Source organism: Poromitra crassiceps (genome assembly GCF_964638095.1).
Source record: "Poromitra crassiceps genome assembly, chromosome: 8".
In the NCBI taxonomy this organism is placed as follows: domain Eukaryota; kingdom Metazoa; phylum Chordata; class Actinopteri; order Beryciformes; family Melamphaidae; genus Poromitra; species Poromitra crassiceps.
In genome coordinates this window covers 47,520,238-47,538,546 of record NC_139629.1, presented here as the reverse complement: position 1 = coordinate 47,538,546, position 18,309 = coordinate 47,520,238, and the positions used below count along the sequence as shown (strand labels likewise).

General features: G+C 46.3%; 1 protein-coding gene across 1 annotated transcript in view; it reads right to left on the bottom strand.

Moving 5' to 3' along the window:
* The window catches only part of znf512b (zinc finger protein 512B), a gene marked incomplete at its 5' end in the record, with an annotated part of 57,661 nt that extends 45,027 nt beyond the window's left edge, over window positions 1–12,634 (bottom strand). Inside the window, one exon of the mRNA XM_083640957.1 lies at window positions 12,502–12,634. Coding sequence (XP_083497083.1) covers window positions 12,502–12,634 — 133 coding nt within the window. The remainder of the gene's footprint in view (window positions 1–12,501) is intronic.
* Window positions 12,635–18,309: the final 5,675 nt, after the last annotated feature.

Genomic DNA, 18,309 nt, shown 5'->3' with positions numbered 1-18,309 from the left:
AGAATGATAAACAAAGTTGTACCATACACACAATGGACAATAATCATATAATTTCCCCCGGTCATTACCGACCTGACTGATAATAGTTTGGCCTAACTGATTCAGTTATATTATATCCAGTTTTTTTTTATTCCGGTTGAAGATTTCACAAACTCAATCTTGTTACTTTTGTACATCAGTACAGAGTACTGACTAACAGTTCATCATAGTTCTCAAAGTCAAATGTAAAAATAATGACAGAGTAGAACTCTGACAGAGTTCTACAGATTATTACACGCTACATATTATTTATGTACCATAACACGTCTTGTGTAGTAGCATAGCATGCTGCCACCACTTGTCATAAACTGCTTACTGTTTAGACATTGCTTCTAAGCCTGACAAAGACAATGATGACGCACCAAGAGGTACAGAAAATCATTGACACAGCCAACTGATATGAAGGCTTGTAGGTATGTATGACACACTTACAATCACCTGAAATTACACATTGGGCAATTAGAACCGCAAATCACATGCCATTAAAAACAACCAACTTGTAAGTATGCAAGTATGAAAGATTGCAACTATGCAATAACTTACAATAACCTGAAATTACACATTGTGTGGGCTAATTAACTGTTTTAAAAACTGTTTTACGTGACGTGTAAAACATTTCAGCACATCAGAACATGAAAACCCCTGTTTGACTATTATGTGTAACTAACATGTATATATGCAGCACATATTTCAGCAAGTCAGAACATGAAAAACCATGTTTGACTATTATCACTAACTAACATGTATGTATGTACTTTTGGGCCAGGTCTATGAAACCAGCCCAATATTGTAACACATAGTGGCTGACATTAGTGGTACAGACGACCCTTGCAGGCGCCAGGATAAGGGTTTGGTATACAAATCTGACAATCTGCGTTCATTCAATCACAGCTCATGCATGTTCACATTGAATTCACATGAATTTCACTCAAGTGCTTGTGTAAATTCACTGTCTAGAAATTGTTAGAAATGGTCAAAGTTACAACTGATCCAAATTATGTTTGAAGCAAATAGCAAATGGTGGAACTAAAGTTACTTCTGTGTAGTCATCACTACTTCTGGATATTGGATGTTGGATATTTTGCATGAGAGAACGCCAAATTAGTGAATCAAATCAATCTAGATTCTAGATTGATATTGCCCCCACATCTTAGAAACGCCTAATGTTTGGAAAGTGTAGTGGGAAAGAGTTGTTGTGTTTGATGTGTGTTAATGTTTGGAAAGTGTAGTGGGAAAGAGTTGTTGTGTTTGATGTGTGTTAATGTTTGGAAAGTGTAGTGGGAAAGAGTTGTTGTGTTTGATGTGTGTTAATGTTTGGAAAGTGTAGTGGGAAAGAGTTGTTGTGTTTGATGTGTGTTAACGTTTGGAAAGTGTAGTGGGAAAGAGTTGTGTTTGATGTGTGTTAATGTTTGGAAAGTGTAGTGGGAAAGAGTTGTTGTGTTTGACGTGTGTTAATGTTTGGAAAGTGTAGTGAGAAAGAGTTGTGTTTGACGTGTGTTAATGTTTGGAAAGTGTAGTGAGAAAGAGTTGTTGTGTTTGACGTGTGTTAATGTTTGAAAGAGTTGTTGTGTTTGACGCGTGTTAATGTTTGGAAAGTGTATTGAGAAAGAGTTGTTGTGTTTGACATGTGTTAATGTTTGAAAGAGTTGTTGTGTTTGACGCGTGTTAACGTTTGGAAAGTGTAGTGGGAAAGAGTTGTTGTGTTTGATGTGTGTTAATGTTTGAAAGAGTTGTTGTGTTTGACATGTGTTAATGTTTGGAAAGTGTAGTGAGAAAGAGTTGTTGTGTTTGACATGTGTTAATGTTTGAAAGTGTAGTGAGAAAGAGTTGTTGTGTTTGATGTGTGTTAATGTTTGAAAGAGTTGTTGTGTTTGACGCGTGTTAACGTTTGGAAAGTGTAGTGAGAAAGAGTTGTTGTGTTTGACATGTGTTATGTTTGGAAAGTGTAGTGAGAAAGAGTTGTGTTTGACGTGTGTTAACATTTGGAAAGTGTAGTGGGAAAGAGTTGTTGTGTTTGATGTGTGTTAACGTTTGGAAAGTGTAGTGAGAAAGAGTTGTTGTGTTTGACATGTGTTAATGTTTGGAAAGTGTAGTGAGAAAGAGTTGTTGTGTTTGATGTGTGTTAACATTTGGAAAGTGTAGTGTGAAAGAGTTGTTGTGTTTGATGTGTGTTAACATTTGGAAAGTGTAGTGGGAAAGAGTTGTTGTGTTTGATGTGTGTTAACGTTTGGAAAGTGTAGTGAGAAAGAGTTGTGTTTGACGTGTGTTAATGTTTGGAAAGTGTAGTGGGAAAGAGTTGTTGTGTTTGACGTGTGTTAATGTTTGGAAAGTGTAGTGAGAGAGAGTTGTTGTGTTTGACGTGTGTTAATGTTTGAAAGAGTTGTTGTGTTTGACGCGTGTTAACGTTTGGAAAGTGTAGTGAGAGTTGTTGTGTTTGACATGTGTTAATGTTTGAAAGAGTTGTTGTGTTTGATGTGTGTTAACGTTTGGAAAGTGTAGTGAGAAAGAGTTGTTGTGTTTGACATGTGTTAATGTTTGAAAAGTGTAGTGAGAAAGAGTTGTTGTGTTTGATGTGTGTTAATGTTTGGAAAGTGTAGTGAGAAAGAGTTGCTGTGTTTGACGTGTGTTAATGTTTGGAAAGTGTAGTGGGAAAGAGTTGTTGTGTTTGATGTGTGTTAATGTTTGGAAAGTGTAGTGTGAAAGAGTTGTTGTGTTTGATGTGTGTTAATGTTTGGAAAGTGTAGTGAGAAAGAGTTGTGTTTGGCGTGTGTTAATGTTTGGAAAGTGTAGTGAGAAAGAGTTGTGTTTGGCGTGTGTTAATGTTTGGAAAGTGTAGTGGGAAAGAGTTGCTGTGTTTGATGTGTGTTAACGTTTGGAAAGTGTAGTATACACCTATATATCATGCCGAGACTATAACACCGACAAACAAACGTTTTTTATCTAAAATGTTTTTTAATTCCATAGACATTGTAAACATTCTTTTCTCACCAATCAATCTCAAATAAGCCATACAGACACCTAAATGTCTATCGCACAAATAATCCAAAACCAAATCTATGTTATGTCTGTTGCATACATCATGCATTATTGTAAATATCACAATTAAATTACCTATGCTAAACACTTTACCCTCCTCAGAGAAAAACGAATCAAATATGACATCTGTAGACATGTTTGTATTATTACACAGTATAAGCATCTCATCCCAACAGGCATTAGAACGTACAAAATTCATATGATTTTTAAAAGTATCATCATCAAATGTATGGAAAATATCCATTAATCTATTTCTAACAAAACAAACAGTATTAGGGTAAAATATATCCGTTAACATGCTGACTAATCACCACATGGCTAGTCTAAAGGATATAGGCTATAAGTGGGAAAAAATAAAAAACAGGATCAGGGGCTAGGCTGTGCCCAAATATGGCGGCATCGTATGCAAACACACATGAATGCTGAAGTTGACTGATGTAGCGGTGATCTGCCAATGGCTGCGCTGTCTTTGCTCTGGCTGACACGGTGGCTTTATACACGCTGTCAGGCTGTCTGTGTGATGCGCACAACATTGCAACACCCACAAGATGGTCTAACTGATATGAGGAAATGGAGAAGTGCCCTTTGGAGAACTACTGAAATAAAGCATTTTTGCTCAAAATGGCTTTAAGCACAGGGCGAAATGGAGAAGTGCCCTTTGAGGAACTACTGAAAAATGGACTTTCGACATGAAAGGGATTTAAAAACAGAAGTGCCCTTTGTGGAAGAAGTGGAATAAAGGTTTTTTTCACATAATGGTTTAAAAATAGAGGTGCCCTTTGAGGAACAAGTGAAAAAATGACTTTTCACAAAAATAAGCCACGCCCCTTTGATGACGTAGGTGCCCTAAACTCCGCCCCCTCGATTTTGGCGTTTTTTACAAGGGTGGGTGGGGTAAGTAACCTATTAGACTACTCACACACACACACACACACACACACACACACACACACACACAGGAAATGTGTTCTCGGCCTCGTGGCTTATTCTTGATACCCTAATAAAGAAAATGTGGGCTGCTTGCATCATCTGTTAAATATGCGCCACTTTACTGGTCCTCTGAGTACAGAAAGACAGTCACCACGCCAGAGGGTGAAGGGTTCAGCTCCAATGGTCTGCTCTCACGCTGGAGAGATCTGCACTCGCGCCGCGGTGCTGTCAGGCCCTCTGGATGGAAGTCTCCACCAAATGGCACATCCACTATCATCTGCTAGCGCTCCTGTGAATTAAGCGTCCCCGCTAACAGTGCCAAGGGTTAGGCTTTTAAACTCCCATTGGGCCCATCCAATCTGGAGAGAAGTACCCACTAGAATACATATATCATCATCATCTGTTAGTCACCACACGCAGTGTGTTGCATTGCATTCCAGTGAAATATGAAGTGGTTTTCTAGGCTTGAGCTGCTCCACAACAACGTTGCCCAGAAAAGACAGAAACCTCCAGACTCCCAGGCATTGCACCCGTATCGGCCCGATCTTCTTACTGAATAACCAGCGATCGGTATCTCTACTCCAAAAACCGTGAGCATCCCCACAAAGACAATTTGTCACGGCGTTCGCTAGTCCAAAACTCCACCGCATGCAGGGCAGCCGGCCAGGACTCCCCATACATCCCCCCGTGGTGGGCTATCAGTTTCCCAGCTCCACTAAACCACACGCAACACAGCCAAATCCACACACGCACACACACACGCACACACACACACACACACACACACACACACACACAGACACACACACACACACACACACACACACACACGCACACACACACGCACACACACACACACACACACACACACACAGACACACACACACACAGAGCCTGGGCATGGATGGACCATCCCGCTACGCAATCTGGTGACTCACAACACCTTGACGGCGTCTTCAGACCCGCATCGATCGGACAGCGTCGCACACTTCGGTTCATATTATTGGAAAGCTAATCTATCACCTGACGCCCGTTTGGCCCAGGGCCAACAGTGGTGTTTTCTGTCATCCAATCACAACAGCTTTGGGTGACTGGCCACATGATGTGCGACCAGCTAAATCGCCGGGGGGGGAACGAGGCTGGTGACCTGACAGGGATGCAAAATCAAACATTTTGAACCCGAGACTCAAGAGAGGGAATGTAAAAAAAAAATCACAGTTTAGACTTGACAAACTATGCACATAAAGGCAGATGCAACAAGGCGTGTGTTTATGCAACGCTACATATGAATGAGAGGCAGCCAGACGATGCGTGCTCCAGACTGGTTTGCAGTGGCCTCCTTGTGGACAGTGACTCACCGACACAGACTCATGTAGGTGAGCTGTGACAGACATGATGAAGTACCTCCTCCCACACATCGGAGGGCAGCAGCCAGGCCGAGAGAAGCACCGGGATTCTCAATTGAATCTCCTAAACAAACATTCACCCATTTACAGCTCTTTATGGATTCTATAGCTTTTGGTGTTTCACCACTAGGGGAGTAGAGAGACTCAAAGCAGCAGAGGGGCGAGAACTTGGAAATATAATAAAGATGAAGAAGGGGTGAGGGTATAGGTACAGGTGGGGGGCGGTGTTGGGGGGCGGTGTTGGGGGGCGGCGTTGGGGGGCGGTGTTGGGGGTGCGTGTGGGTGGAATGGTAGGGTGGCAGGAACAGTGAGGTTAGTGAGTACAGTGACTCACCACCGCCGCTGCTTCTGCTGCTGCTGCTGCTGCTAACACAGCTTAATGAGTGAGACAGGAGAGAGACGGAGGATTAGAAAGAGAGGAGGCGGCGGAGAGAGATGAGATGAGATGAGATGAGGGTGAAGCGGAGGGGAGTGACAGTTATGCGTGGAGGCAGTGAGAGGACGAGCGAGCGAGCGAGAGATAGAGTGAGCAGGAGAGGGAGCGAGAGAGAGAGAGAGAGAGAGAGAGAGAGGGATGGCTGCTATGGCGGATATGCAGGGTCAGCAGATGGAGGCTGTGGGCCGGAGATGAAGGCCCATGCAGTCCGACTAGTAGTCTGACATTTGAGAACAAAGGCATGCATAAACACACACACACATGCACGCGCATGCACACACACACACACACACACACACACACACACACACACACACACACACACACACACACACACACACACACTCGGGAAAATAAACACTCAAAGAAACAAAAACATATGCACACACTTGCACATTTAACATCCTCACAGAACAACATGCTGAATAAACCTATCCAGACTTATCCCTCCCCTCCCCTCCCCCCGATCTCCATACTGACAGAGACAGTGCCTGGCTGCCACCTCCGCAGTACCTCCCTTTACACAGGGGGAGCCAGACGGACAAACAGTGTGTCCCGGGAGCAGGTACAGTAGGGTACTGCACCACTCTCTCACAGTGGGGGGAGGAGGATGCAGGCAGACACACACACGCACACGCACACGCACGCGCACGCACACACGCGCACGCACACGCACGCACGCAGGCACGCGCACACACGCACTCACGCACGCACGCAAGCACACGCGCACACACACGCACGCACGCACGCACACACACACGCAAGCACACGCGCACACACACGCGCACGCACACACACACTTGCATTAGTGTTTGAAGAGAGGGGGGGGGGTAATCTTAGGGTTTGCCTCAAGCACTCAGCGGATCAGCATACTGATTCCTGAAGGGTCTGTCCAAATACTTTCATTGTAACTGTTTGGAGAATGTGAAAACTGGGAGCTATTATGTGAAGAAGAAGAAGAAGAAGAAGAAGAAGGAGAAGAAGGAGAAGAAGAAGAAGAAGAAGACGAAGAAGAAGAAGAAACTCGAGAGAGAAAGAATGAGAGAGAGGGGAAGAGAGAGCAGTGTCACCCTGGAGGACCACATCCTGTCCTGGTGGTTGTCTGGTGTGGCAGAGTGACAGCTCAACCACACCACTTACACCACTTCACGTCTTTGTTTGTTTCAGAGAGGAATTTACGGAAGCCATCGGGATGACAACAGACACAAAGGACTGGTTTCACTCCTACAGACAGAATGACTTCATTGTCACAATGATGTTCTAAATCATACAGACGTTTCCCTGTGGGATACTTAAATATCACCGTCACAATTGATCACATAAACAGGCGCGACAGGCTCAACTTTTCATTGGGCGCTGAATCAAAAGGAAAGCGCCCAGCGGGATCAGAGCCAGATGAAGTGGTACCTGCTTATCTGAAGAGGACAGCGTGTGCATGGCCACAGACGAACACTGGAAGGCCTCCACAGGGAGCCTCAGATATTCATGTCTTTGTTTTCCCCCAAACGGAGGTCTGCAGCCAGGGGCGGACTGGGATCATAATTCAGGCCGGGCATTAGATACCAAGCAGGCCAGGCCGATACGGGCCGACGCGTGTGCCGGCGTCCGAAGGGTGGCGGCGAAAAATTTGGGCCGTTTGAAGCCCAATTTGGGCCGTTTGAAGCCCAATTTGGGTCATATGAAGCCCAATTTGGGCTGTTTGAAGCCAGATTTGGGCCGTTTGAAGCCCAATTTGGGCCGTGTCCAATTTTACAATGAGATGCACCCACTTTAACCCTGAATAAAGTAATAAAACCACTAGTAAACCAGTGGCCTGGCCTGCTGTTTAGTGAGTGGCCTGGCCAGGTCAGGCCACCGGGCATTTGCCTGACGTGCCCGATTATGCAGTCCGCGCCTGTCTGCAGCCCCCCTGGGACAGGCAAGCTAGCTCAATACTCATTATGATTAGCATGTAGCATTGCTAACCATCATTAACTATGTGAAGATCAAGGCAGTCACTGGTGAGTAATAAGCTGAAGAAGCCACATATGAGATGAGGGTTTATCATATGGAAAGGCACAATCTTTTCAAGTATGAGGAGCTGCAATTCTGCTGGAGGAACCATGGATGAAGAAGAAGATGTTCAAAGTGCAATCACAATCAAACGAGTGTGCTCCTCTCCTCTCCTGATGCTTGCTCCTCCACCCTTCAACTTCTTCCAGGCTTGTGTGGGATCACAGCGCGCACATCGTCTGCTACAGGCTATTCTGGAGGAGCAATCAAGCGCTAACGAAAATGGAAACGTTGTCATGCGTTTGGTATGTTTTGCTTTCCTTCTGGCTCCAACGTGAGATCCAGTAGCTGGATGATGTTCTTAAGAGGATCTTCGAAAACTCATATAATCGCATCAAAGCCAGCCCGCGCTGGCAATGTGACCAACTAGGCCCTAAGCCTCTCTAAAGACCGAGGAAAGCCCTCAGTTATAAGCGCAACTTCCCACAGCCAAACAAGACAATTCTTCAACTACAACATATTGGTATTTAGCCTAGATTTTTTTTTTTATCTCCTGCAAATAAACTATGCTGGAAGCTGTCCTTAGCACAGAGTTGTCAAAGACACTGACATAATTGTTCTATTTTGGAGACGAGGAGAGGAGGCTATGGGATAAGCAGGCGTGACTGGAGAAAAGAAAGTGAAACAGACGAGAGTAGAGTCTAGCGTTACCTCTGAAAGCCCCTGAAAAACCAGCGCCCGACTCCGAGTCACCACCCGATAGCGTTGCCTCGACGTAAACACGCACGCACACACACACACGCGCGCGCGAACACACACACACACACACGCACGCACACACACACACACACACACACACACACACACACACACACACACACACACTGAGTTGCGTGGTCTCTCCGCGTCCATTCGTTTCTCCGTCTGACTGCCTCTGACAGTCTGGCCTTCAGTCTCAGAAGCATCAGGGCAGAGCCCCGCTATCAACTTAGCCTTCTCATTTAAGCCCGATTGATTTATAAACACGTGTTTATTGAGCAATAAAGTGCCCCAAAAAATCGATAAAACATCCGACCCAGGCTGCGGAGGAAAACCTGCCATTCAAATGTATTGTGCTTCTTCTGCTAACAGTACAATAAAGTCTTGGACAATACATCAGACTGGCAGACTGTATATACAGTACAACGAGGAGGAAAACATAGTATGAGCCCGTGCAGTTACTGCCGACAATCATAAGGTAAAGGCGGGTAATCATAATAATAACCCGCCATAGGAATGAAAGCAGTTGAATAAATGGCTTCAGTACAGAGTGAGGCAAACAGGGTTCCGTGCTGCGCTGTCAAATCTGTCTCGCAAAATAAACCACCTCTCTCCGTCCAGCCGACTCTAATGAGAAGCAAGCTAACAAGCAAGCGTGCGCACACACACACGTACGCACACGCAGCGCACGTGTACACACACACATACACACGCGCAGCGCGCACGCACACACACGCGCAGCGCGCACGCACACACACACACGTACGCACGCGCAGCGTTCACACACACACACGCACACGTATGCACACGCAGCACGCACGCACACACACACATGCACACACAGCGCGCACGCACACACACACACATACACACACACACACACACACACACACACACACACACACACACACACATACACACACACACATACACACACACACACACACACACACACACACACATACAACCTCGACTTTGAGGGCTGAATATTAACATGGAAGGAAAACAAACGGCAGCACCTTAGTGGAGAGGTGGCACAGCACTGCTGCGTGTGTTTGACCGACCAACCAAAACAACTGGGTCATATTAGAACCAAAACAACTGGGTCATATTAGAACCAAAACAACTGGGTCATATTAGAACCAAAACAACTGGGTCATATTAGAACCAAAACAACTGGGTCATATTAGAACCAAAACAACTGGGTCATATTAGAACCAAAACAACTGGGTCATATTAGAACCAAAACAACTGGGTCATATTAGAACCAAAACAACTGGGTCATATTAGAACAGGCCCAGTTTTCCAAAGGGCTGTCTGACTCTATTAAACAAAAGCCAGGATGATGTGCTGGTTACTGCATTGAAACATAATTCTCCCGTCCGGCTCTCTCCCCTCCAAACTCTTCCATCCTGGTCCAGATGGCGTTGGTGGCGTCTCACTCATGTCCGTGCTGCTTGGCACTGTTTGTTTGTTCGGTTTCTCACTGTAATGCGGCCGGAGGAAAAACGCTGTCGTTTCCAGGCGGCCCTTCTGTGGTGGGAGGAGCTGTAGAGCTGCATCGGGGGGCCCTTCTGTGGTGGGAGGAGCTGCAGAGCTGCATCGTGGGGCCCTTCTGTGGTGGGAGGAGCTGTAGAGCTGCATCGTGGGGCCCTTCTGTGGTGGGAGGAGCTGCAGAGCTGCATCGTGGGGCCCTTCTGTGGTGGGTGGAGCTGTAGAGCTGCATCTGGGGCCCTTCTGTGGTGGGAGGAGCTGTAGAGCTGCATCGTGGGGCCCTTCTGTGGTGGGAGGAGCTGCAGAGCTGCATCGTGGGGCCCTTCTGTGGTGGGTGGAACTGTAGAGCTGCATCGGGGGGCCCTTCTGTGGTGGGAGGAGCTGCAGAGCTGCATCGGGGGGCCCTTCTGTGGTGGGTGGAGCTGCAGAGCTGCATCGGGGGCCCTTCTGTGGTGGGTGGAGCTGTAGAGCTGCATCGGGGGCCCTTCTGTGGTGGAAGGAGCTGTAGAGCTGCATCGTGGGGCCCTTCTGTGGTGGGAGGAGCTGCAGAGCTGCATCGTGGGGCCCTTCTGTGGTGGGTGGAGCTGTAGAGCTGCATCGGGGGGCCCTTCTGTGGTGGGAGGAGCTGCAGAGCTGCATCGGGGGGCCCTTCTGTGGTGGGAGGAGCTGCAGAGCTGCATCGGGGGCCCTTCTGTGGTGGGTGGAGCTGTAGAGCTGCATCGTGTGGCCCTTCTGTGGTGGGTGGAGCTGTAGAGCTGCATCGGGGGGCCGTGGAGCCAGCCAATCCCCAGGTAAACTGTAACCCATTAAGAGATGCAGCCGAGGCTATCTGTTGCACGGCGGTGAGACACCTTGAGAAGGAACTTTGAACGTCTGAACGGCTAGCCGACCAGTCGTTGTTTGGCATACGAGCACAAACCTATCACCAGCTACAAAATAGTCAGATAGATCCAGTATTTCATTTCATATTCACTTAGTTGTAGTGCCCCCCCCCAACACACACACACACACACACAGCTGGGAAATTACAACCACCGTGAGGAAATTATAAATACAATTAGATTTCTTCAGCTGCGCTTATTGCTCATCCCATCCAAAATAAAAATGTAATGTCATTGCAATTCCAGCACAACTGTTCTTGCATCGTGATCTATCCAAATAAGGCTGTTTCCACACTAGGAACGATTGATTCCATTCTGTGCAGGAGAATGATTTCCCCCACCTCAGCTGCCCCCCCTGCTGGTCAGCTTTCACATTAGTAATGTTGTTCTGTTCTCGGGCACACTTCCGTCCGTGGACGACCAAAGTGATCATATTATGGATTGAAGTTTTGTGACCAACAAGAGGTAAATACAAGTTTGTGTATTGTTTTCTATACTGTGATGAAACTTCAAATGTATAGTGTAAAAGTGAGTTGTGTTGCTAATAGCGAGTATCCGTTAGCATTTGACAGACATTAACGTAACGTTACTAGGTAGTAGGAGGTTATGCAACTGAACAAGTCAATAACGTCAACGTAACGTGCCTGGGTCCAGATGATTTGAATCAGCCCACTCCACCAGTTGACTGCTTATATGAGTTGACAATTCAGTCTGCTAACGTAAAGTGACACAATTTCATGGCGAGCTAGCAAATAGCCTGTCTCGACCAATTACACCTCGTTAAAATGCAAAGCTAACGGTATGAAAGCAAAGCTAACGCTGAAGACAACACAACTCGCTTCGCTGACTATAACATCAGTCACAGACTCACAGTAACGTTATAGAAAAACAATACACAAATGTGAAACCCACCCCCCCCAGAGCTATTCTTGTCTGCAACCCCAAATGGAAGTGATCCTGGGTCAAACCCGGGTCTCACAAAAAAAAATGTACTCCCACTGCCCGGCTCGCATCTCCAAACAATATGACAAGAAACCCTGCGTCGATCTGAACCCACATTTTCTTTACACTTAAAGGAACACTCCGCCCATTTTCAACCAGCTTTGTATCATTAGAACATCAGTAGTATATCAGAAAACTGTAAACGGTTTTGAAGTCTATCATTTAATTTGACAGTTATTGAGTGTTAAAGTGTGGACCAGTCAGTGACATCACTGGTCCACACTAACTCAAATTAATAACTCATTAACTCAAATAAACTCTCAATAACTGTCAAACTAGATGAATGATGAATAGTTTGACAGTTATTGAGAGTTGATTTGAGTTAATGAGTTATTCATGTGAGTTAGTGTGGACCAGTGACATCACTGACATCACACTTTAACACTCAATAACTGTCAAATTAAATGACAGACTTCAAAACAGTTTACAGTTTTCTGATATACTACTGATGTTCTAATGATACAAAGCTGGTTGAAAATGGGCGGAGTGTTCCTTTAACGAAGTGTGGTGGTGGCGTGTCACTCACCGTGTTTGTTGTTGTTTTCAGGGACTGCCGCGGTCCTGCAGGCCTCCTGAGGGTGTCCGTGCTTGGGCGGCCGGCCCCGTGGCAGCCCCGATGAGGACAGCTTCCCAAGCCTGGGGCCACTCGGGCTCTCCATGCCTGCCGGGGGGAAGGGGAAGGAGGGGGGGAAACAAACAGGAAACATAAATGGCTAGAGGCAATATTAGGATAATAGTCTACCGTCTCAACCCTGTTGCTGTACTTGTCAAGACATTATTAACAATGTCCACCGCGTCGATCGCTCTACAATAGTAGTGTGCCAGCGCGCCGCTGTTGGATTGGAGGTTATCCGAGTTGAGGCGCGCCACACACACATCATCAGGAGTGGTAATGAGGGTGTGACCTTCCATGTTTCATTTCAAAATCAATATTCTCACTTACACACCAACTCCATGCTCTGCCCATTAGACGAGAGGTGAGTCAAAGACAGAGGGGGCGGGGAGGAGAGCGAGTGGTCGCGAGTAGTGTCGTCGTCGTACCCTCTTTTTAATATCACGGAGATCCGCGGCGCGTTTCCTGATCGGGGTCAAGCGGTCAACGGCAGAAACGGGTGTTTGAGGTCAAAGTCACACTACGCCGAAGCTCCTCGTCCTCGATTCCGTGACCGCGAGATTACCAGGAGCACTCCGCTCGGGCCTGTCCATGCCGCTACGCTTAATGCATAGCATGCCGATGTCAGCTATGAGGCGCTGGCCCTCGTTCAAACAGCATGGGGCGGTCTAATGGATGAAGGGGCTGACAATCGCTAATTATGCTAAGTGGTGCTGATGAAGGCGCCCGACATGCTTTCTCTTAGTACATGTTCATGTCACTCTCCTAATGAATCACAACGGCACACAAAGGTTTCGCTCGTCAGAGGGCCTCTCGGTATCCGTTTACACGCCGCGCTATTCAGTGCACACCGAGGCACGATGGCAGCTTCCTCGCTGTGACCGTGTGCGTCCGCACGGTTTGTGTCGCGTTGCCGTGAAGTCAGCGTCACAATACGATTATAAATGTGGACAAATTTGCCTAAAGAATTCAGAAGCATGGTGACCTTGCAGGCAAATATACATGTGGAAGAAATACAGGACGCACACACACACACACACACAGACACAGACTGGCACTGTTGCCCATATTAGACATATCTCCGTCATCTAAATGACATGGCAAGCAGAGGAAGGAAGGATTCTTATCGCACGTAAAATACGACTTCCTCTCTGTGTCTGTCTGAGTCTGAGAGGAGTTTGAGAACTACAGACTAGGATTTCAAAATATGACTGACAGGCGGAAGGAGAGAGAACATCCCGGATGACAAATCTGAATAATATTGCTTTAATATTCTCATCGAAACTAGTTTGCTTGCAGTGCTTGAGTTAATAATGACCTTTTATACTTTTTTTTTATATGTAATGGTTGTATCTCCTGACCTATTTAGCTAGCGTCAGACAATGATTCTTGGAAAATATTATATATAATGTTTAGTTTTGCTGTCATATTTGTATGGCATAATTGTATATTATTGTATAATAATGCAATATCTATTTCACAAGGGATTCAACTTAAAAGGAATCTGATAGTCCTACCCTTTACATGGCCACACACTGACACATACATTTGGCTAGACACAACACACACGAAATCGCGGTGACACCCACTCACACGAAAACATCTGTCACACACTCACAGCTGCTGCTGACGAGTCAGCCTAGAAATCAGACTTTTGAGCTCCGGCACGTGACAGGCAGCCTGCCCATTCCGTGTGAAGTTTAAATATGGATACATTGTGGTCAATCCCGTGTGAAGTTCAACATGGATACATTGTGGTCAATATTTATGTATCTGGTTAATAACAACAGAAAAACAGTGTTGTCCCACTTCTGTGGAGGAGGAGGGCCACACCTACCTGGACTGTCGGGGGGAGTCACCCAGCACCTCCCCGGGTGGGTCACCCACGTGAGGGGGTCAGGAGGAGATAGGCACCTAGGTGGGCGCTTTTCCACCAATGTTATGTTACATGGCAATCACACCTGCTGTGCTGTGCGTCAAACACCGGCCGGTCACACGGACAGGCGGGTCTGGGGGGCCTGGAAGCAAGTCCGATCGTCCGATCAACCCCCCAGTCTGCAGGCGACGAGGCGGCGGAGGGGAAAAGGAGCAGGGTAGAAGAGGAATAGAGATATGAAAATAAATCCCGGAGACTTTCACCTTATTACTGCCCAGTTTCCAACGGCTTTAGCCCCCCTCCTCTCTCTCTCCTGCATTCATATGTACACCACACGAGGCGGAGGCGCTTCTTCCACCGCTGTCCTCCTCGCGTTAATAAACACTCCCGAAATGTTACGAACAGGCAGGAAAGATAGGTATGTCCCCGACTCCTTGAGGGAAAGATATTAGAATACGGGATGGTTTATATAGGCAGTGAAGCAAAATGGCGACTTTATTACGAAGGAGGAGTAAAAAAAAAAAAAAAAAATCCTTGCGCTGGCTGGAGCTAAAGGGAGGCACAAAAATATGTTTAAGTGCAGTAATTTCGACGGTTGCGAGACAGTGGGTTAGAGTAAAAGAAAACGAAGCGAAGGAAAAGGTGCAGAAACGCCAGATCGCGGTCGGTTCTGGTCCACTCCGCGCGGGTCCTTACCTCGGGATTAATTCGCTTTTTTTATACGGATATTATCTTGGCGGCCGTGTACAGTATTACAGTAATGTGTGTTGGGTCATGCGCGTATCCACTCCACCTTTGACAGTTGCAACTACAGTCTTGAGGCAACTTGCAAACTCTCGCGTTATTATTATTATTATTATTATCTATATCGAGCAGATCATATTGGGGATTTCTGTCTAATATAAAGCAGCGGCTGGTGCGGCTCTGATCCGACGTAACGGCGTCGGTTCATGACGAAAACGGGGTCAGGGCTTCAATTCCTTCAAATCAACCTTCGCCAAGTGTTTTAATCTGAATGTTCCCCCCTGTGCGTCCTGTCCTCCCTCCAGCGTGCTGTTTACCAAATCGGGCCGGGAATATTGTGTAGTCCAACCTGTGGTAGGCTATTCTGGTGGAACGTGTTTAGTCATTCACTGCTCCTGTCTCGAAAAACCCACTGGAATAGCAAAATGTCCCTAAAATGCACAACGCTGAGTTTGGAGTCAATTGGAAGCAAATAGCTCTACACAGCAGCTAGATCAATTTGTATAGAATGACATGTCTATAAATCAAGGTTTACTTACATGCCCCTTGACAATAAACATTATAATCTCAAAATCCAAGGTCAATAAGGCATACAGTATATAGACTATTAAAACTATTTGGATGTTACTGGTAATAATAACACACATATAGGCATGTAGTCAATGCACTATTGGATTTTTAATTGCTGTTTCTACAAGTGCATGGGCACACTGACTGGGCTGGCATTTTCCTTTCAACTCAGCTGATGATAACGCTTGACACATGTCCGCCTCTTGTGTGGCAGCCCGCTCAGTGAGTGAGTCGTGCACACTGCACAGCCACTTCAGTCGGGTTCACTCAAACAAGAGGGCAGCTCTCAGCCTTTGATTGGTGGCAGTCACCATGACCTAATATTTCCTATTAGTGGAGAATTCATCTGAAACCATGATGTAATGCGTGTACGGGACTGTTTTCAACACAGCCACTGGAGGGCAGAGTAGACTCATTTTTGTAGGCTGCTAATGTTAAAGTAGTCTATGTGGTGTGGTGAGGGTGAGAGTAGGCCTATCTGTGGAGATTGGAGTTTAAAATGATGTTTCTTTAATATAAATCTTGAAAAGACAGGGGGTTTCTTTCAATTAAACAGCATGACATTTATTTATTTTTTGCACAAAGGATTTTGTATAGCTATCCAGCTGCACAAAAGCAACACAGCTAAAGTAGGCTACATGGATGGGAGAACAAAGTATAGCTACCAGTAAACTGAAGAACAACTTAATGTAGCCTAGTGTTAACCTCTCCAGTACATTTCCCAAAAGTCAAAATCCCATATTATTTTAGACTAAATTAAGCTAGGCTATCTCTTAATTTATTATTATTTAATAACAATAAAAATAGCATGCCTTTGCTGCTGATCTATATTCGGGTTGCAAGAAGGCATGCAATCTCGACCAGATTTATTCTTTATTTCCATGTATGGAAGCTTGTGCCTTGTCTGCATGTGTGGTCCTGTAGGGGGCAGTGCTGTCTTGTGATTTGTCAGGAACTGCTGGCTCAATAGACCCATTTCACAGCACAAGGTGGTAAAGCAGGAAGTAAAGCAGGTGTAACCAATAATACCATTATTATGGTTCCATAATTCCATTTAGTTGTTCCAGTGCCAGGGCCTTCGTTAATATTAATGTTATCGGTTACAGCTGCTTTACCTCCTGCTTTACCGCCTCAAAACGGGTTGCTGTGAAAAGGGTCTATGGCTCTGCTCTTTCCCATGTGGGAAAAGGGCCCTTAGTCATTGTAAAGTTTTCGTGAAGCTCGTCCTTTCATCTGTTTAAAGTGATAGAAACACATCTTGGGACTCATTTGTGCTGCCCTCTCTCCACAATGCTCGCAGGCTTGGGGGAAAATTCTGCTGGTCCATGACAGCGTGACAGCCGACAGCGTTTCCACTGACTGACAGCTGCAGAGGACTGTCCCAGTGATGGAGTTCAGTCTGCCTCCTGCTGGCGGCTCTGTTTAATGGCTGTTAATGAAGAGTTCAGGCAGGGCCTTGTTTGGCCGGTGATAAATCCTTTCCCAGTGGCAGTGATGTATGTTCCCACTCCCTCTCTGCTGACTGGGCAAAGGCTATTTAATGGTTTATGGAATAGGCCAGGTGGATTGTTCAGCGCTCTAACAGGCTGTTGGAGGGAGTCCATCCAGAGACTGACTGTGTTATCCATTTACATCCAGGGAACATTGACAGAGCTCATATTATGCTGTTTTTTCAGCACTGGCTTTGTGACGACCCTCCCGCTCGGCTGCTGCTGCCTCTCCTGTTATTAGCCTGCAGGAGGAGGGATCATCGTAGTTGAGGCTGATTGGGTGCACCTGGGCCCGTGTGCTCCTCCCTGAGTTTAGAAAGACCTTCAGATCAAACAGTATCTCTCCGTTTTTTCATCCATGCACATTTTGTTCTGTTCTTTTGTTTAATACAATGTAGTGTTGTCTAGTTATTTTCCATTAGAATGATTGTCAGACATTTTTGGCATGTCCCCCCCCCCCTCCGGCATGTTAAGCCGATGTGCCCGACGTACAGCCAATCACAATGCGTGAAGCCAGACGTACAGCCGATCACAATGCGTGAAGCCAGACATACAGCCAATCACGATGCGTGAAGCCGTGATGTCATCTAGTCGCGGGAGCCCAAACATATCCCGCAGGCCGAACACATCCGGTACCTACACCTGGTTAGAACATCATGCGGGCTCATCCGGGAGGGCGAGTCCGGGGGGGAAGTAAATGTATAATGTTGTAAAGTTGGTTGTTTTTTTGCTAGGGTTCCTGGTGGGACCCTGTTTTTTATGGAGGGGGTGTGACGACCTTCCCACCCTCCTGTTTCTGTGACTTGCAGGCTTCCACCTACTTATGTCTGACACCCCTCCAGGGGTATAGGCCGTCAACAAGGGACTTCCAGAGATCTCGGCCATCCGCCTTTTTTCTATCTGATGCCAGCTGTATCCCAGTCTCTTGATGTCTGCTTGGAGATCCCGTCTCCAGGTATTCTTTGGCCAAATTGGCTGGTCTCTTTTCCCCTTTCCTTGCGGGTTCCATGTCAGAGGCCGTCGGGGTTCGTAGCGTGTGCC